The sequence below is a fragment of the Lycorma delicatula genome, chromosome 2, assembly GCF_047948215.1.
Source record: "Lycorma delicatula isolate Av1 chromosome 2, ASM4794821v1, whole genome shotgun sequence".
Taxonomy (NCBI): Eukaryota; Metazoa; Arthropoda; class Insecta; order Hemiptera; family Fulgoridae; genus Lycorma; species Lycorma delicatula.
In genome coordinates this window covers 191945898-191960190 of record NC_134456.1, presented here as the reverse complement: position 1 = coordinate 191960190, position 14293 = coordinate 191945898, and the positions used below count along the sequence as shown (strand labels likewise).

Here is a 14293-nt window from a genome sequence, read left to right as displayed (position 1 = left end):
AGAGATTTATGAAGTAAAATTCTTTTATCTAATCTGATAATATTGCTATTGATACTAAAATAAAAATAATATTTGCTAAAATAGTTAGTCAACAACTATATAGACTAAATACAAACAGTTAAAAATTAAATCACAAATATTTAAACAAATGAAATGATAACAAAATTATTTTAAATGTTTACAAACTTAACATAAATTACGAAGTATTAAGCAGTAGCTTGCTTTACTCTACCTTTGTTGCTTAGCAACCCGCAGTAGTGGTGGCAGATGTTTTTAAATCTGTTAATACTTTAGTTTCTGTTTCGTTGCTTATATGAGAAGGCTACTCAGCTTTCGATACAGACAGCGTGTGTAGCAGCACCAGCAGCTGAGTGCAGATGTAAAGGGCATGCGTAAACAGGATCAATGTGGGAATCTTGCAAATCTTAACTTGTACAAAATAATTATGTGTACATTATAATCGTTTAATAAACTATTTTTAATTTAATACCTTTATTTAGGGTAAAATAAAATATTATTTTTGTTTATCTACGTTATTGAGTTTTCTATAAATTTGGGTTGACGCCAGATCGAACTCAGTCTGTGCCGCGAAACTGTGACTATTGCCAGGACAGGTTAACGAAATTCTAACCTCTAAATAATGGATGTAAACCATGCTGGAATTCCACAGGTAAGAAAATTTCAAAGTAAATTTAATTTGAACAAATTTTTATATAATTAATCAATAACGGTCTTCTTGAAAAAAAAACTACCACAGAAAGATTAAATTTATTAAAAATTTAATGACTATATTTCTTGCATAAGGATCTGCTCAGCTTATCCTGAAGTATTAGCGAAACATTTACGTTAACTTATATTTCTCGAACGTTCACTTGAAATTTGAATATATGCTATATTCCCATTATCTATTTATTAACATATATTACTTTGACTTATATAAAACAACTTTTTGTAAAAAAATAGTATTAAGTAATATTATTTCATAATTACTATAAACGTAGCATTAGAAATAAATACCAGTGTAGTAAAAGTAACGTAATAGTTATATCTTTGTAACTTACACTGTATGAAGTTGCCGGTTCAGACATCGCACTTGACTCCTCGTCCTAAACGAGCATTGTTTATCTTTTATTAAACTAATTGGAGAATCGCAATTCTAATCCGTTTATTACCCAACGTACTGATCATTGTACCTTAAAGCTGCATTATTCATTTACAGTAAATCTAAAAGATTAATCAGGCCTTTCAGTAGACAAAATAGCTTAATTCATCTTAGTCTATGTTTTAGTTCAATAGCGATTGTATCACTGATATTTTGTTTTAGTAAAATATTTGCTATAAATGCAGTGGAATGGTATTTCAGTTTATTTATTGTACGGTAAAATAAAACAAAATGGAATTTACAAATTTTTACTATTTTATGGGTTTTAAAAAATATATATTCAGGTTAGTTATGATAAATATTGTGGTTTGTGATAATAATTTTAAAATATCCTTCACACGAAAATTATCTTAAAATTTATTTGCCTTACTACCTGATCACTACAATTTTTTTACTAAAATGTATCTAATATTAAACGAATCACGAAAAAAAAACAGTTGTTTCCATTAGAGAGGGTGGGTGTAGCCTCCAGTTGAAATATATATGTTTTATTTTATTTTTTATGAAAGTTGGTTAAAATTCTGTTTGCTCTAATTTTTTTCATTTCCGTTCTTTAAAATGCATAAATAAAAATTAAATAAATAAAAGTTGTAATTAAAATTGCTTTTTTTTCAATAAAAAATTAAAATTGTTTTTCAATCATACTTTCTGCTTACTAAATGAAACATAGATACACAGTAAATGTATCCAAGAAGGATGTTTCATATATTATAATCAACCAATGAAATATTTTGCCAACATGCATTATAAAGTTGTTTTTTTTTTGTGCTAGTAAATTTTTCAAAAAATAAAAAAAACCTTGCCCAAGAGATGAATAGATATGCCCGTTACAAATTAAAAAAAAAAAATTCGTATCTGCATCAGTTTTTGCAAAACCTTATTCTCTAAAATAAAATTATACCAAATTTTATAAGGTGCAATTTTTAATTATAAATACAGAATATAAATATTCAGCGATAAATATTACCACGCATACACACACACACACACACACACACACACACACACACACACACACACACACACACACACACACACACACACACACACACACACACACACACATTATTTATTTTAGTTTTTTGTTTATCGCTGCCTAGTTCGTCATTCAAAGGAAAATTATTTTTAAGTTTGAAGTGAATATAGTAAGAGCATTTAATACATTTTTGCTTTTTTTTGTATATCATTGAAGTTATTAAAAAGTATTACTTAGGCAGTTAGATATTTTGATTTTTCTACGTTAGCTTAGGTATAACAACATTATTAAAGACTGACTGTTTAGTACATAATATGAAAATTTAAAAACATTAAGATTATGAAAAATGTAAATAGTATTAATTGTCAAGTTTTACAGATATTACATTAAATAAATTATTGTTTATTTAAAATAAAGTACAATCAGTAATATTTTTTTACAAGTTTTTAACTTAATGTTATTTTAAATTAAAAATCAACTCTTAATGTAAAATACTGGTAACTTTAAATATTGGTACACCCACGAAAGTACAATAAGTAGAAAAGCAAAAAAAATGTAACTTGCGGAACGGATATATTTTAATAAATTGTTTAATGTACGTTTTCTTATTTATATAAATACCAAAAATTATTTTTAAACTTTCTTAATAAACCTTAGCTTTTCAAGTTTAACAGTCTACCTCTATTTATGTTCGTGGTTAGATTCCAAAGGTTTGAGCTTGAACATAAATATGTATCCAAGTAAGCTGCAACATGTAAAAGAATAGAAGTGTAATAGTTTTTATTACACAAATAAATATATTCTTTTTATTTATTACATAAATAAATCACATCAGCAATTTCCAAATTCAAACAGGGGATCTGAGAAAAGTAAACTGGACGTAATGGTATACATTTTTAAAAGATTACACTAATCTTTTACTTTTCTCTCAATTTTTTTTGTTAAATATGTTAGTAAAAAAAAATTATTTCAGTATAATTAAATAATTCGTATTAATTACTCAAAGTTTAATTTTTTAAATTAGTCTGTTATATCTAGTGGCACGTAGATTTTCTGAAAGTTTAAAATTGTGTATGTAAAAAAACAATACAAAAGATATTTTTTTTACAGAGCCGGTATATTGTAAATAGTTTGTTGATTTTGACATAATATACTTTTAACTAACCGATGATGGAAATTACAAATACACATGTTTAAATTGGGATTATTCAAACAAAAGCGAATAAATAATATTGAACATTTTTATACAAGGAACAATAATTTGATTAATAGTTACAGATGCGAACGTAGTTTAAAATAGAATAATGTAATATGAAGCTGTTTAACATCAATGAACGATTTACTCTAAATACGTTTAGAATAAATTAACATGGAGCGATTTGGTGAATGAGATAACGAAGTTTCGAGTTTCTAAACAACATAAATTATGAAAAAGATTGCGGATTGTAGTATTCTCCCTGTAATTTAAATCATTAAGAAAACTACTGTATAGATTACGAGAAGAAAATGTGAGTTTCAATTTTAAATTTTGTTAAAAAAACTGATGTTTAAAAAAAAAATACCAAAAAAAAACCATACAGTTTTCCAGTACTCTCATTTGGAGAAACTTGTTACTGGCCATTACTTCTGCGGCCAAAAAATAAAAAAATCGTGGGTAAGGTCAAAACTTAGTTTAGATTGTAGATCAAATTGAGAACCTCTTTTTTGCTGTCTGTTAAAAAGCATGTCATCTTGTTTAAACAAGCAGATACGATTTTTTTTTTGAGAAAAAAATAATGCAGCAAAACATTTTTACCTTGATATGATGTAGATTTTTAACCTCCAAATTCTATAAAACCTTTCCAAAATAAATATTATTATCGTAGTTTAATGAACTTATATATTAACAATTATAAAATTTCATCCCCTTAAATCTGTTTTTTATTCCTTGGTAGATCTTTAAAATAAAAATTTATATTTATATCCTAAAAGGAAAATATTGTATCAAAACGATTCTTTCAAAGTAATAACGAGTTTTACAATAGTAATCTAAAAAGAAGCTTATGTGGGGAATTAATTCATCAAGCAAAAAAATAAAAAAAATATATATGGCGATTCACAAAATAACAGTCAGTATTTATCAAGAAAGTGGAATTACGTTTTATACAATTTTGTTAGATTCTAAAGTTTGTTTATGTGCAGTTAAGAGTCAAATATACTCGATAAAAGCGTAAATATGGTAAAATTCTCTTAAATAGCATATCCATATTAACGAGCAGGTTTTAATATTTTTATCATTAGACAGATCTATAGATAATGAGAGAAAACGCTATGCTGTTATGACTCAGAAAGTTGGTGAGATTGGAAATCATGAGTCCGAAGAGACCTGTTTTTCTGTTGTTTAATTGAATCCTTTCAATCCTTTTAAAAGGATTCAATTAAAAGTGCAAAAGAATAGGCTTTAATTTCGTACAGAATATTACTTCTTGAAAAGATTTTTATAAAATTAATAATTTGTGTGTTATTGTTAGCAAAACTAAAATTATAGTTGTAAATTAAGGTCAACTCTAGTAAAGTCCCGATCATCTCCGGACTCTAGAGTTAACTGGAAATTTTAATATTTCTTTTATTGGTAGTACTGGAAAGAATAGTGTTGAACATAAATATTGTTTTACTATGTTACATGTAATTAAATATTCTTCGTTATCAAGATATGAAAGGGTGAGATATTATTAAAAAAAAAACGCAGATCCAACAAAAAATGATAAAAAAGAAAATCTATTCTGTAATATAAAATAGCTTGGTATATGTATAAATATAATAGTGCAGGTGGTTACGGCTAACCGTCTTACGCAAAAGGTTAACAGTTCGAACCCCGGCCTAACCATTTATATTTTAACTCTAACGGCTCTTTGGTACTGTTTTCAGCCACCATTCTGTTGTGAATTTTAACTAAAAACTCGTACTTGCCAGGTCATCCATACATGTAACAAGCTCATTACACAAACAAGCTCCAAACTAAAGGACAAGCTGCCTACAAGCTCCAAACCAAAGGTAGCGGCCATACATATCTAGAAAACTATCAAATTATTCATAAAATCAATGAGTTTATTTTTTTATTTTGTGTTTTAAATTTTGAAAATAAAATTATTTACCACTGTCCGAAAAACATTAACGAATATTTACCCTTACTTCTCAACCTAGAGCTTCACCCCTTATTTATTAATTTTCACCCAATTAATTAATCGATCTAAAGAAAATCAGTTCTATCCACTGTAAAATCTAAACCGAAATAAAAACTTGATTTAGCCGAACTACTTTATATCAATGTATTAATAAACATGTGCTTCAAATTCACCCTTAAAAAGTAGCCATTTCTAAATTTAGGTATAACTGATAAGAAAAACAAATATTAATACTTCGTGTATGAATTGATATTTGTGAACAAAAATATAACTAAGTATTGTGCATCGGTGTGGGCGATGTTCAGAATTCTCGTAAGAAAATAATTAGCCGTCAGTTTGTTTATCTGAACAGCAGTCAGCAGTTTTCAATGTTATTACTTGACCGTTATTCTAATTTTTTTTCTGCACAAAATTTAATGCAGCAGTTTTTAAAATAAAATAATTGATAAAAAATAACTTCAACAAACAGTAGTACTAAAATGTTACAAATAATTATTTTTTTATTTATTAATTAAAGTAAAAGTATTTACAACAAATAACTATTTTTGAAGTCGGAGCCAGCCAACACAAATTATACTTAAAGTTAGTACCTCAAACGACCGTTAGGCGGCTAAACGGAATTACTTCATGTAAAATGGGATTTCAAGAGCATATAAAAGCGTTTCACGATTATACCTCATCTTAAGTTCGCTAAGGCATACATACTTGATGATAATGTATGTACCTAAGCATAAAGTGCTTAGGTACATACATTATTGATGGTTGCGTAACCATTTCACCATTTTGTACAACATTCCAACCGACAAAGGGATACGGAGATGTCGAGGGCAGAATGCTACCTCTAATATTAAGCTGGGCTGTAACTGTTCACAAAGTGCAGGGTAAAACTCTTGACAGGGTAGAGATAGACCTGTGCAAGAAATACTTTGCCAAGGGGCAGATTTATGTCACTCTTAGTCGAGTTAAAACTTTAGAGATCATCGCCTTGTCTGATTTGGACCCAAATAAGTTCACGTGATGAGAAAGCTGTGACAGAAATGATGAGGTTGCGTAATCTATCCAATTTATAGGTTTAATTATTGCGAGTTTGGATAAACATTTGAACAAGGTTTGCTAGTATCCGGTTAAAAAGAGGTTTTTATAATAGCTATAGAAAATTATTTATTGCAAAATTATAATATTTAACTTGATTCATACAGAGTGATGTCGGTTGGGAGATTGTTTTGTGACTATTTATTTAATATTGCAAAATTAGAAGTTGTTATTGCATAATATAAATATTTATAATTTTGCAATTAGGGATAATACACTTTTTCACCATTTTATATAAATGTTAAATGCAGGTTTAATACTTACGTGGAGTTTAAAGGAAAGTAGCCGAGAAAAAAAGGAATGATTATTGTTTAAGGAAGAAAAATAGAGAAAGAAGTACTGTGGAGATCATGAATATCTCCCCAGTACTATGATAACATAGGCTAAACAACGATAATATATACTGTTATTAATATTCTAGTCATACAGGGAACAGAGCAACACGGACTAGTGCGAGCGAACAGCGGGTAAGGGTGTCGAGCCGTTCGGTTTGTTTTGGTATTTTTCCTACAATTATCATCGGATTTGATTAAAATTTATATGGGACCATTCCGAAAGTATACTCTTTCGATTAAAAAACATTATCAAACTCGGTTTACTAACGTCGGAGATATTGTGTAACATGCATTAAAAAAAAAAAAAAAAAAAATAGTCGAATTTATAACCTCCTCCTTTTTTGAAGTCTGTTAAAAATAGTATTCAATTACATATATTCCCTGTCGTTATAATGATTAATTTTGATTGCCATTTTCTCATTCAGCTTATTAAAACAAACATAAAATTACTTAATAAAAAATGATAACCGATATCTGGAAAGGTTTGATAACAACTGGTTAGGTTTTATGCGTGCTTCGAAAAACGACAGGTTTGAAGGGGACAATGAGAAATGGTCGGTCATTAAACGGTTAATACGATACATTTCTAGAATTTCTTGCGATTTTCACGCGGGTGTAAAAGCTTTAGTTTTAAATATAATCTATAAAGATTTTCTTTTGATTTTTTTGAAGACAAATTTCATTAAGTGTAATGAAATTGCATAACAGAAAACTGAATGGGTTATAAAATTGATGACCGTGATTTTGTACAGTTTTTTTTTATAAAGGAAGTTTATTAAGCTTCCAAATTCATCTATAAGATACAGCATAAATAGTAACTTTTATAGGTAGAACGTGATAATAGAATTTAATGTTTTTGAATTGTGGTTGGAATTCGTTGTGAATATGATTTATGTTTGTTTTATCATTTCTTTAATGGTCAATTTTTAGTCTTATCTTTGTTCCAAATTAAAAATAAATAAATGTACAACAGAATTTAAAAAAAAATGTTATCTGAAATAAGTAACGATTAAATAAAATGTTCTGCAATCAAAGAAATAGAAAAATATATATAAGTTACAAATACATCCGTATTCGTACAAAGGCTATAATAAAAGTGTTTATGTAATCTTTACACGACTGCCAAAAAAGGAGTGTTGTATATTTAGGGTGTATGTGTTCCAGAGTAGCAGCTCAAGCCTGAACCGATTTAGATGAATGACCCCGCGTTGTAATCCTTACGTTACCGGGAGTGTCATAGGCTATATTATATATATATATTTAAATAAATTTAAAAAATTAGAAAAAAAATTATACTACATACAAAATTGTCATCGCACGCTCTTTAATTATCCTATATTTGTAATTATCCTGTATTAAAGATTAATGTTATTTTTTGGTAATCGTTTTTTAATTTTTAATATTTACCCCTTGTTTAATAAGCTGCTGATATGATTTGAGTGCTTAGGAAGTGATATTATTTCTTTCTACTGTATTGTACAGTAGTATTACACATTGTGTTTTCTGTATTTTTTTTATTAATGTTCAAATTGGAGGTTAATGTTCTGGCTATTGTTGTGTAGAATAGAGGACAATTATTATAATTACAGTGTTTGATAACTGTAACATTTTTACAAATGAATAAAAAGTAATAAATTCTTTAAAATAATAAGTTCTGACATTCAGCAGTTACAAAGTAATCATATAAACTCATACTTAACAACATTATAAGTATGATGTTTATTCTCGTACATGTTGTAAACATAAATTTGACGAAGGCGGTCATTACATTGCAATTAAAACATAAAAACGAAGATTAATCAAAATATTAAATTTGATTTACGTTATGTAAAAGAGAAATATCACTCCTTCACTTAAGTTACCACTTTTTAATTCATCCATTACAGTAACTCTGAAACCTATAATAAATAATCTAAAATTATCAATTCATCCTAAAGTGTAAAATAAGGAATGACCTGACTGACTGAGTGATTTTTCATTTCTGAAACCGCAAGAAAGTAGAAATTTTGGTTAATATTTTGATCAATTTTTGATCAATTATTTCTTTGTAGTATCTTTCACGAATGAAAAAAAAATTGAAGATATATCTTTCAAACCGTTTCATAAAAAAACTAGGTTTTGTGCTATGTTAATTTTTGTATTACGATACAGAGTCTTATTTTATTACAAGGGAACTTGTTAGCATTATAGCAAATGACGAATAAATATTTCTGTTTTTTGCCAGTATTTTCCGGTTGTGCAGTTTTAACGCTTCATGAAATAATTAAGAGATCATATAAAGAATTGTGTTTGTAATTATCTTTACAAAAATAATTTTTTATGTAGTTTAAATACAAAAAAAAAAAATCCGATGATCGGTTTCATTATGATGTCCATTAAAAAATGTTTCACTTCTCAGTAAAAGCAGGATTTTTTTGCATAAATTGAAACTATGAATCTATTTTACCTACTGTAATATTCTTAAATCAAATAGTTAAGTGCAAAAAACATATTTTTCAGAGAGCCGAAATAGAATTAGACAGAGAGCGGAAATAGTGATTTTGGGGTCTGGGGGATGTGAAAAGCGAAGATATGTCGAAATTTTCCGCAAGTCGAATCATGGTACTCATTACTATGTACTACTAATAATAGGTAGCTTTCTTATAAAATCTACCTAAAATTTCATATCCCTGACTAACTTACTGTATTCTGAAAAAATGCTTGCACGAAAAGAAAGAAAAATTAGTTTAACTATTTTTTTTGTTTTTTATAATTATCGAGATGTGAATAATTAGTGGTCGGGTTTTTTGTCTTTTAATAGTTATTTTATGAGTAAGTTAAACGTTAAAATTCAAAAATTACAAATTTTAAATTCACTCAGATAATACTTAAAAAAATTTCATAAAGAAACTTTTGGTATTAACCTAATTGATTTAAAAATAGGGTATTATCATCCGGTGAAATAATTTCTTTCAGTCAATATGTTATGTGTACTAAAAAAAAATTGACAGTGAAAGAATACGATTAAGAAAACAAAGAGTCATTCTAATTTCATCTAAGTTAAAGATACTAACGTAATAATATTCCGAGTGCCGTCTGAAATAAGATTGTTTAATGTCTGCCAAACGGGTTTCCGACAATCTCTCTTTCATGGTGCAGTATCTCAAATGCTTTTTAATAATTACAACGAAAGTCTATTCAATTTGGGAGAGATTCTGTAAATTTTTTTTTTCTTGTATTACAGGTGAGAGTGCCACTTGCAGACATTAATTCAGATCATGGTACGCGTTTCCAATGTAGACTGTTAGAAATAAGTACTCCTTTCACCTACTATTTTATTTTTCGTTTGAAAAAAAATATTTGTTATTTATTAGAAACCCGTAGTGGAGAACCGGTAACTTTCTAGTTGTTTAATGCTTAACAAAATGTAAGTTATTTTTTGCAAAAGTTACAATCAACATGCTACTAAGATGCAACTATAAGTGCATCTATATTGTATGCCCGTGTTTTCAGTCTGTAATAACCTTCCAAGTTATTAGTGTCCGTAAAAGAAAATTGCAGTTTCTTATTTCAAGTGACCCGTATCATTATAGATAAATATATTGGATTGATAACCAAAATTTATTTACACCACGTATCCCGGTTTGAAAGAGAAAGACGATAAATACGTATGTTCTATCACACACATTATGGATATGATCTAAATAGACCATATTAAATATGGTATTGATTAAATAATCAATGCCATTTATTTAACTGTAGCGGTAGGTGTGAATGTTATAGTCTTTATCGCCAACTGGATTGGTGAAGATCCGGTTGCGTGATAAAAGTACAATTTTGAACGTATTTTAATTATAATTTATAACTTTTGAACAAAAACCATCTACGACAAATTTTTAATTTATAGCTTTATTCAACTAGTTTTAGATTCATGACAAAGATGATATATTTAATTTTTCATGAATTTTAAGTTTCTGGAAATTGTATTTATATTTGCTTTCCATCTTCAATATAAGCTTGTAAACGTATATGTTCGATGACATAACCAGAACGACTAGCGTTGATATTATTGTAACCGTATTTGTCATTAACCATGGTTGTTATAAGTGTTGTTGCGACCTAACATGAAATAGCAATTAATGACTTTGGAAAATGCCTCAGCCGTACACAAGTATCTTATGCAGGTTTATTAAGAAAAGCGAGGAATGAAATGTTTGCTTTTTTCACCGACTCGAACATATACTGAACATATAGTGTCAGTATTTCAAGTACATCGAAATGCCGTTGATATTTAGTTCTGTAAATAACTTCTTTCTTTTCACCATAGGGATTATTTTATAATGGTATAATGAACGTCATTATGAACTCTTACAGAAAGTTAATCTGATTCATATCACTTGTACATTAGATGCTTTACTTTTGTCACAGCCATAAGAAAAATAATTGTTTCAGATGTGTAATTGTAATTCTTAATCTAATTGAATAAAACCAATATTATTATCCCAAAAGATTTTTGTAATGTACTTCAAATTGATAGCTTGTTGCATCTTATACACACTCGTTTTTTTAGGTCAAGTGTAATTACGAAAAATGTACTTAGTTGTATAATAGCTATATAAAAAAAAAAACCCCCAAAAAAAAAACACTTAAATTTTAGGTTGTTTTGAATATAAAAATCGAATATATACGAGTATAATAACATAATCTTAGCGCATTAGAAAGATCTTAAGATTTACTCATTTTTTGTCAGTTGAACTACTTTGACAAAGTTTCCATTCGATCACAAAAGATTATAATTCGCCTTTAACAATTGAAAATTTAGAATTCCCCTTATATTCAACTTATTAAGTTGAACTTAATAAGTACATCTACTTTTGTTGCAGTTTCTAACAGACTCCTATTAACTTCTCAAAATGGAGAAAGGTTTTCTATAATTGGTCGTTACGGTAGTTAAAAACTTCTTTTGAGAAGTTAAAAAAAATTGTTGTAATAAAAAAAACAAAAAAAACTGTAACCCTTAATATTATTGGTTTTTCGGGACGTTTCTCCTAATAATGAATAAATGATAAATTTAACAACTAGTCTTCTTTTCTTTATTTATTTTACTTGTTCATAAAATACTATAAAGCTGTGAAAAAGATTATTTACCTAGAATGATTATATTTTTCATTTTCTTTTAGTATGTTTTTAAATTAGTGATTAAATAACACAAATAGATATTTGTTTGAAGTGACTAAATATAAATTTTTCCGATGGAAGCCCTCCAAGAAGTAATTTTAGTGTTTGTGGAAAATTATGATATTAATGGTAATTTAATCGAAGAAGATTAGGTTGTTTAGAGCAGTTACCTCTAGAACCATATGTATGAACGTGAAACTCTTCATATTTCATAAGAATTCATGACTAAATTGGTTAAGTGATTTTCAAGGTATCCAAAAATTGGATAGATTTATAGACGAACTAATACGTATGAGTATCTTTTATCTCGTAACTTAATTCGCTTCTATAACATATGATAACCGCACGTAGTTTAAAAAAAAAAAATTATTACTATTTTGCAATGGATTAAATTGCAAATAGGTAATTAACGTTTTAAAATCAATATAAAATCTCTATTTTTTTCCTCGTTGATTTTCTGTGAATAAATTGTAATCCCCTACCCGGTACGTTTGAATACATAATATTCTATTTCATCACAGAAAATGGAATCTTCATCGGTTGTTTTACATTCTATTTCCCTTTCCGTTTCTTAATTCTGTGACGTAGAATAACATTTGAGGTTAATCAGTATCTCTCATAGTTGCTTTTTCTGTGAACGTTAATTATAGATTCGTATTGTGAACAAGTTTCATATATCAAGAGAACTGAATAATACCAGCCAGCATTTCGGTTAGATTGGGACACTGTTGAACGGTAAAAAAAATACATTTTTAAAATTATATATATATATATACGGTGTATTTATATTCGAGGTGCGACAATAAAGTAATGAGACTGATTTTTCTTTGCAAGATGTGGGAACCCTGCAGCTTGCGTAGGCACACCATCTTTGACTTTGGTCTATAAGCTACTTCTAGTCCAAGCGGCACATTGATGCAACTGCTCAGTCGTGAGTTGTGCTGTAATAAGTGAACACGTGTTTGTGTCTCTCGTCACAGAAATGAAACCGCAAAATATTGCGCAACGGTATGCCATTTCTTTTTGCGTTAAATTGGGTGAAAACGCGACGACAACTTATGGTAAGCTTCAGAAGGCTTTTGGAGAGGAGGTTATGTCAAGAGTTCAAGTTTTTCGGTGGCATAAAAGTTTTAGTGAAGGCAGAACGAATGTTGAAGATGAAGACCGCAGTGAACGACCATCAACCTCACGGACAGAGGACAACTTGACCAGGGTGCGTGAAATCGTACGATCTGATCGAAGATTATCCGTGAAAATGATTGCAGAAGAACTCAACATCAATCGAGAAACGGTTCGTCTAATATTAACTGAATATCTTGGTATGAGAAAGATTTGTGCAAAAATGGTCCCCAAAAATCTCACACAACAACAGCGATAAACACGGAAAAATGTGGCAGCCGATCTGTTAGAGCAAACGGAAATCGATCCAGATTTGTTGAGCCGTGTTATCACTGGTGATGAAGGTTGGTTTTTTCAATACGATCCAGAGACAAAACGCCAAAGTTCGCAATGGTGCTCAAAGGGATCACCCAGACCAAAAAATGCTCGCCTATCAAAGTCAAAAGTGAAATGCATGCTTGTGTGCTTCTTCGATTCCAAGGGAATTGTTCATAAAATGTGGGTGCCTCCTGGACAAACAGTTAACTAATATTTCTACAAAGAAATTTTAGAAAGACTTCGTAAACGAGTTCTTCGTGTCCGTGCCAACATTGCTGATAATTGGATTCTGTATCACGATAATGCGCCATCCCATACTGCTCTGTCAGTACAGCAATTTTTAACCTCAAAACAAATTTCAGTACTACCACAGCCACCTTATTCACCAGATATCGCTCCGTGCGACTTTTTTCTATTTCCAAGAGTCAAAATAGCGGTCAAGGGACGCTTGACCGCTATCATCATCATCGTCATTTTCAAACAACACAAGATGTCCAAAAAGCTGTGACGAGGGTCTTGGAGAATATTACAGAAGATGAATTCCAGAAATGTTACCATCAATTGCAGAAGCGCTGGAATAAGTGTTGCAATCAGAGGGGAACTACTTTGAAGGAGACAACACTAAATATGACTAAAACGGTGAGCAACATTTTTTTTCACATTAGTCTCATTACTTTATTGTCGCACCTCGTATAATATGTGAGTGTATAATACGTGTCTCTCTTTCTCTCTGTGTTGTATGTTTTTTATACGTATACTTGATGTCTAAGAACTGAATTATTTTACAACAATAAGAGGTAAATTGATCTGTATGTCGTTTTAAATGTTTTTTAAGATGTGCAGAATCTGAGGCAATAAGAGGCACAAGTCAAACTTGAGTTCTTTATGAAAACAAGTTTGATTAAGTGCGATTATGAAATCAAGTTTACTGATATAGCCATTGTCTGTGTTGAATAGAATAAGTATAAAT

General features: G+C 29.0%; 1 protein-coding gene across 1 annotated transcript in view; it reads left to right on the top strand.

The window, feature by feature from the left end:
* Positions 1-333: 333 nt before the first annotated feature.
* The window catches only part of LOC142319528 (aquaporin-like), a 246385-nt gene continuing 232425 nt past the window's right edge, over positions 334-14293 (top strand). The window contains exon 1 of the mRNA XM_075356908.1: positions 334-670. Coding sequence (XP_075213023.1) covers positions 641-670 — 30 coding nt within the window. The 5' untranslated portion in view covers positions 334-640. The remainder of the gene's footprint in view (positions 671-14293) is intronic.